This window comes from Channa argus, chromosome 24, assembly GCF_033026475.1.
Source record: "Channa argus isolate prfri chromosome 24, Channa argus male v1.0, whole genome shotgun sequence".
Lineage (NCBI taxonomy): Eukaryota > Metazoa > Chordata > Actinopteri > Anabantiformes > Channidae > Channa > Channa argus.
The window spans coordinates 7271648-7290981 of NC_090220.1; the positions used below are offsets into that span (position 1 = coordinate 7271648).

General features: G+C 42.5%; 2 protein-coding genes across 2 annotated transcripts in view; both read left to right on the forward strand.

Moving 5' to 3' along the window:
* usp25 (ubiquitin specific peptidase 25) overlaps positions 1-19334 on the forward strand; it is a 72838-nt gene that overhangs the window by 22271 nt on the left and 31233 nt on the right. The window lies entirely within an intron of this gene.
* On the forward strand, positions 358-12890 carry nrip1b (nuclear receptor interacting protein 1b). The gene is made up of 2 exons (XM_067493981.1): positions 358-2345; positions 6530-12890. Exon 2 carries the CDS (start codon positions 6986-6988, stop codon positions 10604-10606), a length of 3621 nt encoding a protein of 1206 aa, XP_067350082.1. The 5' UTR covers positions 358-2345; positions 6530-6985; the 3' UTR covers positions 10607-12890.

Here is a 19334-nt window from a genome sequence, read left to right on the forward strand (position 1 = left end):
CAAGATTATCTTGGTAACAGTAAATGGAACCTGATCAATTTCAAAGCCAAAACAAAAAAAAAAACCAAACTGTGAAATTCAATTAATTTTTTATTTGCTGGTTCATAATTTTCATCAACACTATTTATTTAAATTGATGGGTTCAGTTCTGGTCTTCAGGCTTCAGAGCCCTGCTGGTTTTCATTCGAGCTGCTCAGACATAGACTGATTACACCTGGGCTGCCAGGTGACAGCAATTAATTGCAATTAACCTCTGCTTAGTTAGAACACCAGCAGTAGTTTGAGTTATGCCAACCAGAAGTGAGACTCCCTGACCTATATGTAATACTTCTGTTTATCTGCTTTTCTCCTTGGTGACGGAATTAAGTGTGTGGATTCAGTTTTATTTACAGGTTCTCTAAACTATTAGGTCAATGACGCTGATAAAAAGTAGTTAATTACATTTCTTTCTTTTTTTCTCTATTACAAATATGCAAATTTCGCATTGGCTTGTTTGGGCTGTTTAGACGAGTGGTTTTATACGGGTGCTTAATAAACCTGACAAATTCATCAGGACATATTATGTAGATACGTAAATAAGGCGGCTTATACAGAAATGCTGGACAGACAAAGTGCAGCTGAAAACAAGCCTTGCTTCGTGTCTACTGTAGTGTGTCACTGCTAGTAGTACAGATCACTGTACTACAAACAAGACATAAGTCAGGGACATCATCATATTATTACATTACAAGCATTTTGGAGAATTGTTTCACTAAGAGGCTTTTTAGATGATAATTTTCGCATACAGGGTTTTCTAGGATATGCAGTAATTTTGTAACTGTTCTGATTGGTATGCAGTCGATCATTTTAAACCAATTATATTGAAAATGCTATACTGTGTTTGTACTAGGTCCAATAATGTAAAGTTCTTGCCCCTTTTCTGCAGCCGACAACACTGTGTGATGTTCAGCTGAGCTCACAAACTGCTTTCATCGTCTTAAGTGTTGGTTCATATTTTGAGCAGAAGATAGAAAGTAGTATCTCAGTATTCTGCTTGTTTTTTATTTCTATTCACATTACAGTGCATGAAAACAAAACTAATGAATCTAAAATTTAACTGGTAACCCGTAATAAGATTTGTTAAAAAAAAGAAGAAAAAAAAAAGAATAAATAAAGCTCTTGGGACTCTTTTTTTAATCACCAGTTTAAATGACCAGAGTGTTTGAGCTTAATGACTTTGTCTTGTACAGTGTCCTGCTTATAAAGGAATTGTATGACACTGAAACATTCATTCAGTTGGATTTGCTCGACCAAAGCTTACACTTTGGTCCTCGCTAGGTTGTGCAACAACAGGGTGCATGGTGGTACAAGGTCCTTTAGAGTGGCGAGATGGAAAGCATATTGTTGTTTGTTTAGTCAGTGCTGTCTAAAACCCTTAGGGGTTTTAGTTAGCAGAACATTTTCATTTAGTTTTAGTGGCAGTTTTGCTATTAATGTAACATATACTTCATCTTCCCACATTTGGAGTTAAGAGTTATTAGTTTCCATTATTTCTATATCTTGGTCTCAGTCATTGTGCCATGTCCATCTTGCAGAAACCATATATTATATGAGGGACATGACAACATGTGCCTATGAATGTATTTATGAGTTCGCTTGCTTGTTTGTTTTTGCTCATTGCACCAGCTATTGTTCAGGGCCTGGTGTAGAACCAAATTTTAATAAAGTTTATGTTTTTGATGGTTTTGATGGAATGTCCCTTTACAGTCCATTGCAGACCGTAAGATCCTCCTCCAGCCTCACGTAGAGCAACCACTAGAATGATTTAAAAAGTAGAAAGTAGGTCAATGGGGACATTATGAAATGCAAAATGATAGCAAAGACATGTCCTCTTCTTTTCCTGTCACTTAGACCACTGTTGTGCACCACGTTCGTGCAAACCACTCCAAATTACACACAGTAAAAAGAAAATATGCAAAAACTCTTTTAACCCAATAAAGGCAGATGTCTTGCTGACTCATGGCAATAGCCTTCTTAAAGCTGATGCCAAGGATATTATGGGAATAATTCATTAAAGGCCAAAGTTTTTTAGCTGGTTTTATCCAGCTTTCAGGGCAGCCTGACTGTGGGACATTTGATCTCAATTGCAAAGTGGCCCATTTCCCTCAGACATCATCACCGCAGTCTGTTTCAAGAGCCTCACTCTGCCTTGTGGCGTGCTGGCCATGGGGCAATCAGCTGTTCCTATTTCCAGCACCAGTGTTTACAAATGGAAAATGTGTCTTGTTTCGGCAGGGAAATGAGCACCATTTTGGACAGCCGATGTAAGCAGAAGATTACCTCGGAGCCCTGTAGAAATGAATCAGGTATAGATTGATGGCAGCCACGGCTCATTAAGAAGGAATGTGTGTGTGTGTGTTTAATTGATGCACTTATTCTCAGCCACTCAGGAAATGGCCCTTGGGTGGGTCTTTTAAATGGCACACAAATATTTACTATGGACACAAACATTATTGTAAGCACATCCATGCCAGACTGGGCATGTAACATGAGGGGAAAGACTGCCCAGGTCTGTTGTACAGTGCAGTGAGATCATCATTGCGCTGGCTACCTTGGCTGGGTCTTCTGTCAGTCAAATGGGCTTTAAATTGTTAAAATGACTCACAAGTGTTCACAAGTTCCTCTCCAAACTCTCTGAACCCCAAGAACTCCTTGTACTCCTCCACACACCTCTCAACTGAGGCCAGATGCAGGCCAGGAATTTAGGCTCTCTAGTCCTGTTAGTCTGAGCTGGAGATGTTTGCCTTCACTCATCATACGCTGTTCCTCCCATTCAGATTCTCTAAGTAGGAAGATTTTTCCCAATGGAGCTCCTGTGCTACTTCGCACAACAGGTCGGACCTTTTAGCAGTCGTGTATCACATTTCCTTTATGTGGGGTGCATCCGTTGGTTTCTGTGTGGACATGGGGGCGTGTGTGCTATGTATGACTTGTTTGGTCAATGCATCCTAAGAAGTGGGTCAGAGTGCCCTAGTTCTCATTGTGTGGGCATGCATGTGTCTGTGCATTGTATTTCAGTCCTATTTTGTCCTGATTGACATTTTCTTGCTGTAGCTCTCCTGCTGTTTGATATAGGATGTTATTCTCTTGTTTACCTGCCTCAAGGTGAACAAGAGCTTTTAATTCAACTTTCCTCTGGTGCACCAGTTCACTTGCAACAACTGCATTTGGTCAGGTAGCTTATGTTTTGTCTTATTTAATCATGTCAGGGCATATTGAATTTACAAATAGCGGTCACGCTGCATGTGTAAGTGAGCTACCCCGTTGAGTGTGTGCAGCAGGGCTGGGCTGCAGATTACATGATATAATAGTGTTTAGGCATCGCCTCTCCTTTTAAATTCCTTTAACCTTGACTCCCCTTAAATGCAGGGAGAACACATCTGCCAGTCTGGTGTCAGACATTAGTAATACACACCGCTCGGGCAGCATTGTCACTTTTTATTAACGCCTAGAGCTTTGCATGGACACCAGCTGTTGCATCAAGTGCAAAAGCCTTGGCGGCACAAATGACCTTGACTTTAACTGCCGCTCCTTTGACTCCTTCCCTTTTTAATTCTTTTGTTTAGTCTCATACATTTTAAATGGCTTAAATGGATTACCATTCCTGACAATGAAGGTCATTTAGAAACTTACTTTTTAAAGATAAAATAGCCTGTGTTACCAGCAAGTGGGTGTCAGTGGGAGGTGGAAGAGGTCTTGTAATCTACAGGTCAGTAGAGGAATTTAAGGTCACATTTTGAGATCTAATCTGTGGCATCTGCAATGACACATTTTTATATCAAACCTAATTCCATATCTTAGGAAACAGCTGGGAGTGCAGTGACCTTTCCTGTTCCTGGTGTGTTTTAAGTACAATAGGAAAGAAGCAGAAAGCGAAATAGATGAAGCAGCCAGAGGATGATGAAGCTTTCACCCCTCCCGATTGTTTGCCCTCCCTCTTGCACTTACGTGGCCGACTGTAGGGGTAAAAATCACTTTAGAATGGGGGCTGCTCTGTCATTGGCTGACATTGTCAAGGATAATGGATAATCACCACAGAAACCGTAGAGCAGCTCATTGGTGCTGTGATGTCCCATGGTGGGGAAGGTGGGGTGGAGGTCAGGCTTTTTGGGTGCCACCACCAATGAGATGACATGTTAACAGATGTGTAAGGTCATTTTCAATGTATACACCAGAGGAGATAATGTAATACTAATGCACACATCACACATTCCAGGAGGCGAAGGAGGAGAGCTATATGCTTTAGGGGCTTGGTATAGAGGACAGCTTTCCTTATATTAAGGTCATTTTTTTGTTAACAGCACTCTGTCAGTGAGCAGAACATCTTTTTTCCTTGCCTTTGCTGTGCAGGGCTCTTTGACACTGCCTCTGTCATTACATGCCTCTCAAGAGCTTGAAGGTCTCCACTTTGTTTAAACAGCAATTCATACTTTCTGTGAGACAGTGAATGCTCTAACTCTTATATGTAAACTAGTATTGTGCAGTGTCATTGTGCCCCTGTGCTGCCTTGCATGCTCTGTATTGAAATTTCTTTGGGCAAAAACACAGACAAGGTCAACAGTAATTCTAAAGGTTCACTGCCAGCAGCGCAGAGATTAACAGAATTCCCTATGTTAAAACTGTGTCAGTGTTTTCCATTTCAATTTTGTCTCCCTCTAAGTGGTGGGCTGTACCCTAGCATACTGGATATGTTGCCATGCTAAAGATAAAGGTAAACGTGTACTTGTTTACTGCGCGGATCAAACGTGGTGTTACGGGGCATTCTATTATAACTGCATTAAGCTCGCTGGCGGGAAAATAACCCTAATCCTGAGCATCTAAGATTAGCATGACAGCAGACGTCAGATGGCCCAGTGTGACCAGGTTGGCTTTTGTTGTTGTCAGATTTAGGTCAACAGCTTATAGATGGCCTTGAACTATAAATGATGCTGATGGGCCCATCTCAGTTACATTTTTCTAGCCTGTGTTTGCTGCACAGTCTAAGGAGTCTCGTCAAGCCTTTTAAGAGGTCTTTAAATTGCCTACCTGATTGTTTTCCAAATCTTACTCACACTTAATTGCACACTGATCAACTTAAATCCAGCTCCTAATCCCAGCTCATTTTCAAGGTGGCATTAAAAGTGCCACCTTTTTGCCCTTACTGTCATGACAGCTTGTGGACCTTTACCACGAGGATGGATTTCAGGCTGATTAGAAGCCTGCTGCCTTGTTGTTTTTGCCCCTTGCTACTGCTCTCTGTGAAGTATTTAGGCTGGTGGCTGTGTGGGTCTCCGTGGCCTTTCGTCATAATCAAGGGCTGCTGTCCTGTTGTGTGACCTGCTATGTTGGTCCACTCAGCGGACACTAAAGGTTAGGACGGAATTGGGAAAGGACACGGACAGCAGCTGAGGCGAGATGGAAACTCTGTATTAATTAACCTTTATGGGATGTGGCCAGGACTGTCGGAGGTGTCCTGTATCCACGGAAACCACGCTGACAGGGTTCAGAGCAGAGGTCTCCCAGGGCAGCGCCACTGACACTGTCATGGTAACTGGCACAATGCTCACCCTAGTGTCACTGGCTCTGCCCTCCTGACAGTGGTGTGCTGTGACAGGTGCACCTGATCCTTAATCTACCCATACCCCTCAATACACCCACAAGAACAAAAAAAAAATAAAAAACCTGCACACTTCAGAGTCAAGAACAGCTTGTCTGTTAGCTATACGTTGCTGTGATTCTCTGCTGCCTTTGTACTGTACCTGTAAACACATCGAGAGAGTTCAGGTTATGCTCTTGTCCCTAGATTTAAAAACAGTCTAGGAGGTGATAGAAGGCTTCGCAGTTGTTCGGGTGTTGATAAAGAATATTCAGTGGTGAAACCGAGTAGCCACATGTTGTTTTCACTTTTTTAAGTGTGAGAGTATGTATGTACATGTAGATCATTCGACAACTTCATGCACATCCTCGTGCTTGTGTCTAGGCATGAAGGCTTAAGTACTTTATTGTATCCATGTGGGTGAGTGGGTGGGTGGCTCTTGCTTTATGTAGACCGAGGGTTGCGTAGTGTGAGATGCTGCTCAAGTGCATAAGGAGCAGGAGGTGGTGGGGGGATAATCCACTGAAATGACAAGCTGCATAAGAAATTGTTCGCAGCTCTCACAAGCCCCTTCATGTCAAAAGACATCGCTATGAGAGGATACAGCTCAAGACCTTAATATTTTCAAGGTAGTGGGCTTAAATTTTCATTTTGGATCCAATCAGGCCTAATCTACATTTGTCGTCCGTTTGGTGACTGCGAGGGGAGAGTGCAGAGAAGAGAAGGAGCCGAGTGCAGTCAATCTGAAATGTTGCTAAGTAACAGAGATGGCAGACAAGGTGGTGAAATGAATGTGATATAGTGCTGTGCAAATCCCTGCTTCTCACACAGTTTCTGCTTTTTTTCTCTTCTTTTTCTTCACCCAATCATCTCTTTTTCCCCGTCCTTCTTTTGTGCCTCCATTTACTCCCATAGGTCCCCCATGTGAGATCTGCAAAGCTGAAAGGCGCCACTGACAGAACTACAGCCAGGCCTTAGGACAGAAATCCGAAACATCCACAGCCACGGAATGTGTCAACATCTTTGTGGTGAAATCCCGCTTAGTCCTCGCTTGTTACTCACATAAGCCTGGAGCTGGGCCTTCTGGGATCCTACAGTGTTTAAAGGCATTCAACAATGCCTAGGAGGCCCACCTGCCCCACATTGCCCTCAAAGATGGTTGCTTTTAGACCACATTGCTGACTGTGTCCATTGTAAAGAGGGATCACATCTGGCTACTGCATCCTTCACTCTTCTGCAGACTTGCTCTGTGGAATTGCCTTCCTACTTTTTGGTGTTTGGAAGTAAATGTCACTGTCAATCAGATGACCTGGTGGACATTAGTTTCCCAGTAGCAGTACTGAACCACACAAGGGGATCCTAGTATTGAACATGACTCATGGGGAGGAGCCTGGCCCTGAGACACACAAGGATTCAGCTGTTCTAACTTATCTGGAAGGTTTACTAATGCATCCAGTAGTGGCCGGGCCTGGGGCCACAGCAAGTGTGAGGTCTGAGGCTACTCATAACAACCAGGATCAGGGTGACAAGGTGGGCAGGCCGTACCAACTGCCCAACCATGGCCCCACACCTCCCAAGGCTGGAACCAATGGGCCCACACTAGGTACTTCCCAGCATTTGAAGAAGGCCCGCCTACTACGTTCTGGTGCCTGGAATGATTCATCGAACCAGCGGCTGACTACACCCCCCATGGAGGTGAATGGCCAAGGGGGAGGCCTGCAGAATGGAGCAATAGAGGGGTCGCCTCATGCTGGGGAGAGCACCCTGTTGGCTTCCTTGCTTCAGTCATTCAGCTCACGGCTTCAGAGTGTGGCAATGTCTCAGCACTCTAATAAGCCTCCCAGCGAGTGTTCCTCTCCGTCCAAGGCACCTGCAGACAAAGAGCCACTCCCTCTCTATGGGACAGCCTCAAGCCGCTTGAAAGGCCTAATGAGGAAAAGCAAACTTCAAAATCACAGTAACACACCTTACAGTCGCAGGGGACACCATCAGGACAGACCCCCAGAGTCGCCTCGGTCAGCACACAGTGCCACACCCCCCTCTGCTCCTACGGCTTCTGAATCAGTGTCCTGTGCGGAGCGACTGAAGGCAGTGGCCAACCTGGTGAAAATCCGTTCAAGTCCTGCACCTTCCCCCAAGCCTAGTGTGGCCTGCAGTCAGTTGGCCCTGCTTCTGTCCAGTGAAGCCCATTTGCAGCAGTATTCGAGAGAGCATGCACTCAAAGCCCAGCTCTCAGGAAGATCTGCCAGTGAGAGACTGGCTGCCATGGCAAACCAGCAACATGGCCAGGACAAAAGGCCACCTAGCGGGGGAGGGAATTTGCCTGGGGCCCCAGACATGCTAAGCTCCTTAACAACCCAAAATGGAATGACAACCACCACCACAATAACAACAACACTCTCTCGATCTGCTCTGTCAAGCCCACAGAGCCCTTCTTTGCTGTGTGGCCACAGCCAAAGCTCTCCGGCCACTCCCATACATGCTCCAAGCCACACTCACAGCCAAACACCTAGGGAGAAGCGAGGCTTTGACTCCCGACCAACTCGCCCTCCCCAGACATGCAGCAGCTTGCTTCTGCTGCTACTCAACAACCACAACAACCAGAAGCAGCTGACCAAGAATGGACACCTCGAGGATAGCTGTGGCATTCTGCCTCCAAGCGGCTCTTCCTCGGTCACATCAGACAGTGAATGCTCCACACAGGAGAGAAGCCTCACCAAGGACAGTAGTGATGCAGAGAGTTCCTACTCAAGCTGCTCTCCCATTGACCTCTCCATGAGAAACAGAGCCAATACGCAAGACACAGGGCCCAAAACTACCACCCTTTCCTCTTCCTCCCTCTCTTCTTCCACCTCTACCCTCTCTTCTTCCACCACAGTGTTTTCCTCCATCAGAGAGACATTTTCACCTCAGGCTTCTGCTCAGGCCTCCACCACAACCTTTTCACCATCTTCTACAATTGTTTCTTCCAGTTCCAGTGCTCTTTCTTCATCTTCCTCCTCTTGTATCTCTACCTCCTCCCTTGATAAACTAACAGAATCTTTAATAAACAAGTGGAAGCCAGAGCCATCAGGATCTAAATTGTCTAAGAACAAGGAGCCTGAATTGAGCTCAGACTTAAAATCCCACCCTAAGGTCACACTTATGCAGCTTCTTCTTGAGCGTAGAAATAATGAGATGGTTAATAAAAGCATAGGTAACAAAGATTTGCCACTAGATGTAAGTATGGCCACCATGTCTCGAAGCCAACCAAAGGGTCTGGTTGCCTGGGAAGAGACCCGGACAAAAAGCCCCACAGACAGGCCTGCAGCCCCAGCTCAGCCCCTCTCCTCCCTTAGTTGTGAGCCCAGTGGTGCACGATCTCCATATTCCTACCCCTCCCCTCATGTTCAGTCCAGCCCATTAGATTTGTGTAAGTCTAAGACTTTTCCTGCTGAGAAGGCATCAGAACCTGCCTTCAGTGCCAGTAAACTATTACAGAATCTGGCTCAGTGTGGCACAGCTTCTTCCTCCCCACCCAATCCCCCCCGGAAAGGCCTGGGCCCGGAGCTTGATACCAGCAGGCCCCTTGCCCTATTAGAAAGGCTTAATGCTCCAATCCACAGGACCACCACCACTCCGCTCTCCGATGGGCCCTCAGGTAGTGGCACACCTTTAACTCGAAAAGAAGCTTCTGCTCCTTCATCACAGATTGAGAACCTTCTAGAGAGGCGCACTGTGCTCCAGCTTCTTCTAGGAACAGGCTCGGCTAGTGCTACAGTCAGCCGTAAAGATCGCCCCAGTGGGAGTGGCAGGAGGAGTGTGGAGGTTGCAGGGGGGTGCTATGAGAATAGCTCTGGTGCCGCCATCATCTGTGACAGCTCAAATGGGCCCCCATTGGACACAAAGGTCAAAACAGAGCTGACTGAGGGAGTGGGACCATCCTCTGCCATGTCTGAGGACTTAAGTGGCAGAAAGAGACCTAGTGGCTATGAGAAGAATAGCCTTCTCTCAGATCCTCAGAATGACCTAAAAAGTGAACCACGGCCTGCAGAGGTCATAGCAAAATATGGCCTCCTCAGCCAGCTGCTTAAACAACAGACTGCTACCTACTATACCAGTGCTGCTCTGCAGACTGAGTCACAGCCCAGGCATGTTAAACAGGAACAGAGGGAGTATCCCAGCCCCAGTCCTAAGAAGAGACGCCTCTGTCCTGATAGTTTGAATAATACCAGCTCTATGAGAGCATTGGACAGTGGAAACATAAACATTTTTGCCTCAGCTGCTGTTCAGGAAGAACCTGACCAGCAGAGGAGTCTGAAGGAAGAAGAGGGTCCACCAACAAGCCCGCCAACTGAACCCCTCACCCGAGAAAGTCGAGGCTTCAATGTGCTTAAACAGCTGCTGCTCTCAGACAACTGCCTGAAGGAGCTGTCCCAGCAGCCCCGGGGTTCACCGAGTCCTTCCATCCTGCACGCCAATGGCAAGGCCAACGGCAGCAATCTCAATCAGCCTGCCCATAATCACAGCTTTCTCCACTTGCCTGGCTGGCACCCCCATGGTTCCCTCAACTCAGGGCTTCAGAATAATCTCAGGCCAGTGCCCACCCCCCCTGCAGGTGACCGCGCTCCCTGGAGTCGCCTTCCAGCGCCATGGCCCATCACTCAAAAACGGGACCCTCCCACTTTGGTCAAACAGGAGCCTGAGAGCCCTGTGCGATGGAGCAGTCAGGAGAATGAGGATGAGGAGGAGGGTTGTGACTCAAACCCGGACTCTCCCAGGCTTTCGCGTTCCAACCCCATCCTGTATTACATGTTGCAAAAGGGCAGCATTCAGCTGAGGAAGGAGGTGAGGGATCAGGCAGAGGGAACGCAATCTGTGGTCAGAGTAAAAGAAGAGCCAATAAGTGACATGCATGTCTATGAACACAGTCTGAGCTCCACCCCGCAATCGCCAACCCACAATGACAAGCACAGCCATGAGAGCCTGGGGCTGAGCCAATCATCGGAGTAGAAGTTGTATCAACTACAGAAAAATACAAAGTGAAAATCTAATTCATTGACTCTTACACCCCCCGCCCCCCCTTTTTTTAATGACTTGCCAAATTGGTTTGATAAGACAAATAACAAAGAATGCAAAAATTATTCTTTTGTTATCGTGGAAGTTCAAATTCAAATGCATACTTGCATCACTTTCTCGATTTAGTTTTTTTTTTTTTTTTTTTTTTTTTTTTAAATGGTGAGGTCATGGAATGGTACAAAACAAAATGTTTGACTGATACAACCAAACTACACAACTGTCACACATGTAAACTTTTCCATCATTCACTGTATATTACATGTGTCAATTATAAAGCCCTACTTTACATTTTGCTCTTCTTTTATCCTTATTTGTATCTAAGGTGCACACATATCGCTATTCCATGTCCTCTTTGTTGCCTGCAATCAAACATTTAGAAAGAACATTTCAAGTCACATTTATTATTGATGACGCTAAAAATGTTAGCACTCAGTTCAGTGGACATCTATTTATTTTTTTCTATCAGAACATTTTCATACAGAGTCCCATCAATTTTATATATGTTACCAAATACAGGCATTCAAGATTAGTCAAAGCAGTTTATTATAACAATTTAAATGATACAATTATTCGAAAGAGGACCTTGAAAACGATATCCACTCTGCAAAATATTCAGTGAGAATCCTGCCATGACCAATGCATTGTCTTGCTTTTTCTCAACATTCATGGTGTGGTATAATTAATAATGGATTGAGAATATATCAACAGAAGTTTGAATGGTCAACAACTTCTCATTATATTTACCTTTTATTTGCAATGAAATTTTTAAGGCCAACACTCGACAGTGCAAATTCAGGGTAACTTTGCAGACTGTGCAGTTTGGTGCAGATGGGTCAACAGAGCGTGTGTGGTGCTTACAGTTGAGCAACTATGTGCAAACAGGTTTCTAGAGCAACAGTTTAAAGGCTACAGTGTTGAAGAGACTTATCTTACCAACCTGGATAAACCCACACTTCATGCACACAAAAACATTTAGTGAGGGAGAAGCACATTGCTTTTTCTTTGCATTTCATTTAAAGGAGCACCCAGAGTATGCACTATCGAAGGGGGGTCCTCTGTGTCCTTTTTAGATTAATTTAATGGCATGTAATTTATAAAAAAAAAATGTCAGTATTGTTATCTGTTGAAAATTTGACAGTTTGTGATTTTTTTTTTTCATAATTTTCTAACTGTTGTGGTTTATGATGGACACCTTTTGATTTTTGTGGCAGTCTCTTAACTCATAAAATGTTAAAAGAATTGCATGATAATAAAGAGAAGACCACAGGTACATCTTTGTTTTCAAAGCAGCTGGATATGTGTACCTGCCCCCCATTAATCACCAAGACATTTTGGTGTCTTGAGGGATATCCGCTATCTAGCTCCTTCTTTTGATTGTACTGTATTCTTTTTGGTTCTTATCACACACCGCTTTATCCATTTAGTCTTGTGATCTTTTTAATACATATACCTATAAAGTACGTTTCTTCAAATATTAATACATTTTCACAATGGTTAAATATATTTGTGTAAATAGTACTTTCAGTATGAAAGATGACTATTTTGTAATGTTTAAGAAAAGATATTACCCTAGTTTTTAATGCCCTGATCTGTAAATATGAATTATATGCGTTCAAGTGTACATACAAAGGCAGAGGATGCTATGCCCATCTTTTTTTTGGTTGGTTTGTTCTTTGCATGTGTCTATATGTGGTAAATGATAATCTATCCTGCGCTGTGTTGTGTAATAATGTCCGACTCTCCTCACTGCTGCCTGTTGCATGCAGACGCATGGGAACTACCTGTGTATCCCTACTGGTGATGGAGGGAAAATGTCAAGTCTTAAAATAGTTTTTTTTTTTTTTGTATCACAGAGAGAGGTTCGTTTAGAATATGGACAGTCCCTAAATAACCACAGACTGTTGAGCAAGTTGTTAAAAATGTGTGAAAAATAAATGTGCATTGAATATTTTTGTGATTTTATTTTTTTCTTTCTTTTTTTTTTCTTTTCTGTTACTGGTTAACAAAGCTCTGTGAAAGAGCTCGGGGCTATAGTGGGGGACTGAAGTACAATCATAGATCTGCATTGTGCATCTAAGAAATATATTTGTAGCAGCAAATATAAAAAAATGTTTCATTTTTTCATGTGAAGACCTGAAACATTATTTCATTTTTTTTATGTTTTCATTTTTTGGTGTTCATTTGCACTGATATCTCAAAAATAAAGTACTAAAATGCATGACCTAGTATTAATGTGTTCCTCTTTTTCTAGTTTGCCATTCAGAATATCAGATATTAAAACACATTATATGTCTGTTAAAATAAATATGTATAACTCCAAAGCCTTTTAAACAAGAACCTGTTCAACTTTCTGCAGGTGAGTTGCTGCTTTTGCTGAACATTTTAACATAAACACGCAATGAAGCAATCACACCACACACCCTCATATCAGACTTGGACCTCACAATAGAATATTATTTAAAAAGAACATCAAAGCCAAACTCCACTTTGTGTTATAAAAGACTCCGGTCTGTTAAAGTGAAAGGATGTCCTGTATTTGCCCCAAAACGTCTGCTTCTAAGTTGGCTGCTGTTCAGTACAGTACTGAGTCTTAACAAAGGCAGGAAAGACACTGAAAGGCGGGAGGACAAGCAGAGGTCACCAGATGTACACTGAATGCCCAGGGATGTGCCTTCCAAAATGAGGCACTTCTATTCAAAGCCCAAATAAGCCTTAATTCTTGTGTCCAGTGTAGAAAATTGTTCATTTTGTGATCATTTCTTGACTCGAGAACAACAGCATGTAGTCTGAGACATCGTTAAGGTGAAGACAAGTTCAAGATAAACTACTTATGCACTGCGTTCGAACATGGAGTCCGGTGAGCAAACAGACAGCTTTTGTCTGCAGTGCACTTTTAAAATCGCAGCACATCTCATCAGCCCTGACTTCCCTTTTATTTAATCCTCCCCATGACTGACTGCACGCTCTTGTGCAAAACAGAGCTGCAAACTCTCTGTAACCTTTCCCCTCGGTGAACTTCTCCATTTCGAGATTGTTATCAAGGCTGAACCACCAGTAACCTCTTGATATCCTCTGATTGGTAAGGCAGTCACAGGTTTAAGCTTAGGTCAAGGTGTAAAACTTGACAATCGGCTGTTTGTCTGTGGCTTCTCTCTTTGATTTCCTGACCTCAGTGTGAGGCCAAAAGGATGTGAGCATTGCACACCAGGCCACCAGTGACTCAACTACGGGCCAAGGACTTGTGAGTCGCACAACAGACATTTTATAGCTATGAGGCCTCTAAAAACTATTTCCTGGCACTACAGATGCTTTTTCTCTAACCACTTAATGACCACATTTAACCTGCTCTAAGACTTTCACACAACTTTTGGGCACAAATCCTGTTGTTGGATTTGTTTATTCACATGGAGGCCATGACAAGTTAACGCTTGTCGGTAGTTGTCATGGCGATTGGATTGATAAGTGTGCTCACAGATGTTCAGTCACCCTGTCCCAGTGCAAGTGTTTTAACTTTGAGCACATGGTCTGACCTCATATGTTCTGTAAACACACACACATAATGTAATTAGCATTTTATGGGAGCCCATTTGGAGGGTAATAAAGAATATCTGAACAAAATGCTAGACTTCCTACTGCAGTGAGTGTAAAAAACAGAAGAGCAGCGCCTCAAGTCAGACAACAATAAAGAGGTTGAAGCAAACACCTGGGGAAACTCCTGCTTTGAGAAAGGAGGTCAGATTGGTTTATTTTCACAACCATATACCAGTTTCCCCCAGTGGGTCCTTCTCTTTTAAGATGTACCTCTTTGTGAAGTCTGCTCCTTAACCCCCCGGGGTTATGACCTTTTGTCCCCCTTCTTGCCCCAACCTGGCTGATTCTGTTTTCCGGGACAGGATCAACTGTTGGCCTGCAGCTGTGATGCTCCCCCCACCCCCCCCGGTTCACACACAAACCACAGAATATAACAGCAGTAACACCCACCTTCCTCTCCACTCCCCCTCCCCAGCATTATGTTCATGTAAATATGACAAGTGTCAGCACGTCTTACATCCTTTATTTTCTTACGTGCCTGATAGGCTCTTGACCCTTGCTGCCTCTCATGACCTTCTTGGCCAAATACAAAGAGAAGTAATTAGTCATAAATGACTAATAAGCTTGGTGTGCGGAGCGTCTGCAGTGAGACTAGAAGCAAAGAGCCAAACGCTCAAGAAAACTTACTTTAATGGTGATTCATTGTGTGTAAAGTACAAGATTAAAGTCTAAGAATTTACTTTTCTTTCACAGTTGCTATTATGTAATGCATATGCACTGATGGTCACATGCAAGCATGTAAACAGTGGCAATGTAATATTTATGATGAGTAAGTGTCCCTGCAGTCCACAGAGTGGACTCCCTCTGTCAGTTTGAGGGAACTTGGCTGACACTGAAAGAACATGGATGATACTCACCATGGCAGATAGGCACAAGGGTAAATGTTTTACAAACTGGCTGGGGAGAGCTAGCAATGTCAATCTCCTGTCTGCCAATGCAGATCTTCTCAGCAGTGGAAGTATTCACTTGTAAGACTTTTAACGCAAACTCTTGCTCATAAATCTGAATTGATGAGGATTGGGGCAAATCCCCTCTGTGTGGTGAATGATATTTTCAGGCGTCATTCATTTCACTCTTAACCTTTCACTGACCTTAACCGATTCTCAGTTTAAACCTAAACAGAGAGCAAACAATTAACAGCTTACCACCACTTTTGTTACTCTTTCATGTGAAAAGTCTCATCATCAGGAAATGGATTTACCACTCATTTCCTCTACGTTTCATCAGAAAGGACACTGTGGTTGCTTTGCAAGGTCATGAACTTTACAAGTAAACATTCCTCAAAATCCCCAGCTGAATGAGAAAGGGCAGAGCAGACAGTCTGCAACTTTGTGCTGCAGACACTAAGGGCCATTTAGGACAGAGCACATCAGATTTAACTTTATTGAGCTTGTGATCTGATGTTCTACTTGGTGTGAAGTCATACAGAAAAAAAAAAAAAAAGATCGAGCTGCATCTGGCAGCCACAGGAGGTTTAGTTTCATTTTAAAATCAGTGTGAATAGTATTTGAAAGTTAACAGTATTTAAAGGTTCAATAAAGAAAAGACATATATGTGTCTATGTATCTTAACATACAAAAGCTCAAAATGCAGCTTTCATTTATTGCCATCTAACTGCTGGAATCACTCATGTTTTATTTATTGAGCTTTTAGTTGGGTTAGCAGCACGGCCTTCTGGATAGCAAAGTCCGGCCCTGTGGAATGAAATATCTAATCTCTTAAGTGAATTGGTACAAAATTATGTACAGATATTTGTTGACAGCAGAGAATTTATGCCAGTGAGTTGATTTCCTGATTTTTATGTAGCACTGCCTGCTGGCAAGTCAAAGTTTTGTTTGCTGAAAATCAAATACCTGCAAAATTGACATTCGAAGTAGCCTCAGTTGTACTAAAAAATGTCACTGTGCCATGGTGGTGAATTTGTAACATATTACACCCACTAAGCATCAGCTTTGCATGTTGGTATGCATTGGGCTGAGCCTAAAAGAGCATCTATCAAATATGTAGCTGATCTAAAAATGACACTAAATGAAAAAAAGCTTCTTTATTTACACACTGGTGCATACATGAAAAACATCATATAAAATGATAATGCACCTTCCACCTGCAAACTTTTGTCACAACCTGGCTCATTGGTGTACGACTAAGAAGGGAGGCCACACAAGTTTCTCAAATAACACAACATTTTTTAATTAAGTGCATAAATTATGATTTGTGAGCAAATCAGTGTTCTGTGCAATGTTGGATAGAAAATGTAAAAGACACGTAGACAAAACAAAAAGAGAACTCAGCAAACAGGCCGAGGGGAAGAGACTGAGCCGATCTTTAAGGCCTCCTTTATAGGAACCTCAACTCAATTGATCCAGGTGTATGGTGTGTCTAAATCTCAGCTCCACCCACTGGCTTCCTGAAAAAAACACAGCCAACCGCACATTGACAAAGACTGAACCCAGATCTGGCTTAGGCCATCACACATTTCAATTTAGAACCATCTTCTCTTTTCTCTTCAACGATCTTGTAAAATACTAGGTGAACAAATGTGTGGTTTGGGGCATCAAGTTGGCTTTTAAAAAAATCAGTCAATCAATGCAGTTTATTATTGACATGAACCAAATAGCATGAATCAAATAGCACAAGTGAAGTCTACACTTATAGGAATTAGACACATAGAAAATTGCTGAAACCCTCAGAAAGAGCTTGTCAGGATTCCCTGCATCCAGACACGACAGGATTGAACTGCTTCTTCTTCACATTGTCATAAAATCAATGCTCATACTGCCCTCAAAGAAAACGGTAGGTAAGGGACCCAGTTTGCCTTGCTTAGAATGAAATAAACTATGCAACTTGGGGTAAGTTTTCACATTTTCTGTATCATATATTACCATCTATGAAAAGTGTTTGTGGCTGTATGTGATATTAAATATGAGGACCAACATCTCTGGGACACAGTTATTTCCCCTGGACACACTGTGGCTTATCGTGTTTAATGAAGACGAGGACCGCATGGCTCCTTGCTTTGGTATGAGGCAAGCTGCTTTTAGATCACACGTCAGTTTCTGTAGATGCATGTTTTGAGAGATACTGTAAATATTCTGCTTGGAAATTATAAGTCAGCATTGCTAAGACTATTGAGTTTAATGCTAGAAAAAGACTGATTTTGATCGATATATTGACATATTGATCGACTACTTACTATCTCTTGGAAATAATGCAATATGCAATCCATGTGTAAATACATATGTTTCTTTTTGTATGTGCAGACAAACCTGTTATTAGAGAGTCTTTAACAATAGTGAAATATAACAAGTGTCAGTATCACAGTGACTGTGCCAGCTCATTGGAACTTAAAGCCATTTTGTAATAGGCTAAACTCATATAGTATAGTGACCAACACAATGCTCTGTTCTAGAGAATGTTGATAATTAAGGATGATGCTTTGTCAGCCAGAATGTGAGCCATGTAATTGCTGCAAGCCTTTAGATTATAATCATTTTAAAAGAGGTTTTATTCACAATAACTCTACAGTGTCCATCTGCAGCCTTGGAGCCTGGCCTGTCTTTAAACCCCTTGAGTAAAACATGCACAGTAAGTAAAACCTGCCAAATGCATAGACAGACTTAAGAGGGCAGCTCAGAGGAGATGACCGAGGATGCAATGTTATGATTTCATTTCCAAAAATTTGTTGCAATATAATGTGTATACAGAATGTCTCCATGCAGTCGGTACAACCTGCTCTGTTTGCAGAAGGTCTTATTTTAGTGTCAGACTAGGTCTGTGACATTTGCCAAAAAATGAAAATGAAAAGGACACCTTTGCTAACTTATGTATTTTTAATACGTTATTCTTCTCTGATCAATGCAAAGCATGTTTTTAGCTGAGCTGAAGTAATTTCAAAACCAGAGCTAATCGTTAAACCAATAATAAAACACATAAAGTATCCTCCTCCTATGTTACAGCCTATATACTGGCTAAAGGCTAAAGACATGGCAGGTTTTCTGGGATATCTGCTCACCAAAAACCCCCAAATCTACACATGCGCTGCAGATAAAACAATAGCAATAAATCTGAATCACAATATGCCTCTGGGTCCTGCTGAGTATAAGCCTCAGCAGGACCCACCATACAACATCTGTATGTTAGATATGTATGAAGTATGTCAGAAATAAATCAGTATCTGTATCTTGTTTAAGGATTTGCATGATGCATGGCACCTGTGACAACTATGGTTTATTTTATTTATTTTTTGGCATTGATTTTTTGAATTTATATTGAAGCACATTTGTGCTACACACAACTTGTGGTGGATTAGTGAATCAGACAGAGAGCAGAGGGATTTTAAATGTCCTGGTGTGAATGAAGCTATTATTATACAGCCCTCAGGCTCACTTTCAGGATCCATTTTGATCTTCGACAAACAAGTCGGAGCTCTTTATATATCAGCTTGTCATCCAAGGATCTATTCAGACTGCAGCAGCTACTGTTTGACTTTGCCAATTGATTCATCAACTTATTTTTGATTAGTTTCCTGACAGCTTCCAACATTCTCTGACTGATAGCTCTACCTCCTGCCTTGAGGTCACACTGTGTGAAGTGTCTGCTGAGACAAAAGGGACTGCTATAAGAGAGATTCGAGGTGTTAAGGCTTCACACACTCTGGTGGTCAATCAATGTTTTAGCATGCTGCACATATATAAATTTAGGTGCAGTGCAGAAAATTGGAAACACACTTTGTGATTTATAATGCTACTTGATTTACCAAGTGGAATGATTTTCATGATTCATTTCCTTTTCCACATTCCTGCTGCTATTGTGTACATCTATCATCATGGAGGCTGAAGCTCCAAAGGAGGATGTTGCCATCTGCTGGGAATAAAGCTGAATGCAACACTAAAGAGGAAACACCTGCACAGAATCGAGCTTTGAGGCTATGACAAACAAATTAATAGATATGAGCTATATATGTGTGTGTGTGTGTTATAAAAGTTATATATATATGTGTGTCTCTGTGTGTTAAAAAATGACACACTTATGATTCATATACATCTATACTGATATATACCAATATTTCTGT

Coding starts and splice junctions, on each gene's coding strand:
- nrip1b (XM_067493981.1), top strand. CDS start 6,986: ATGACTCATGGGGAGGAGCCTGGCCCTGAGACACACAAGGATTCAGCT.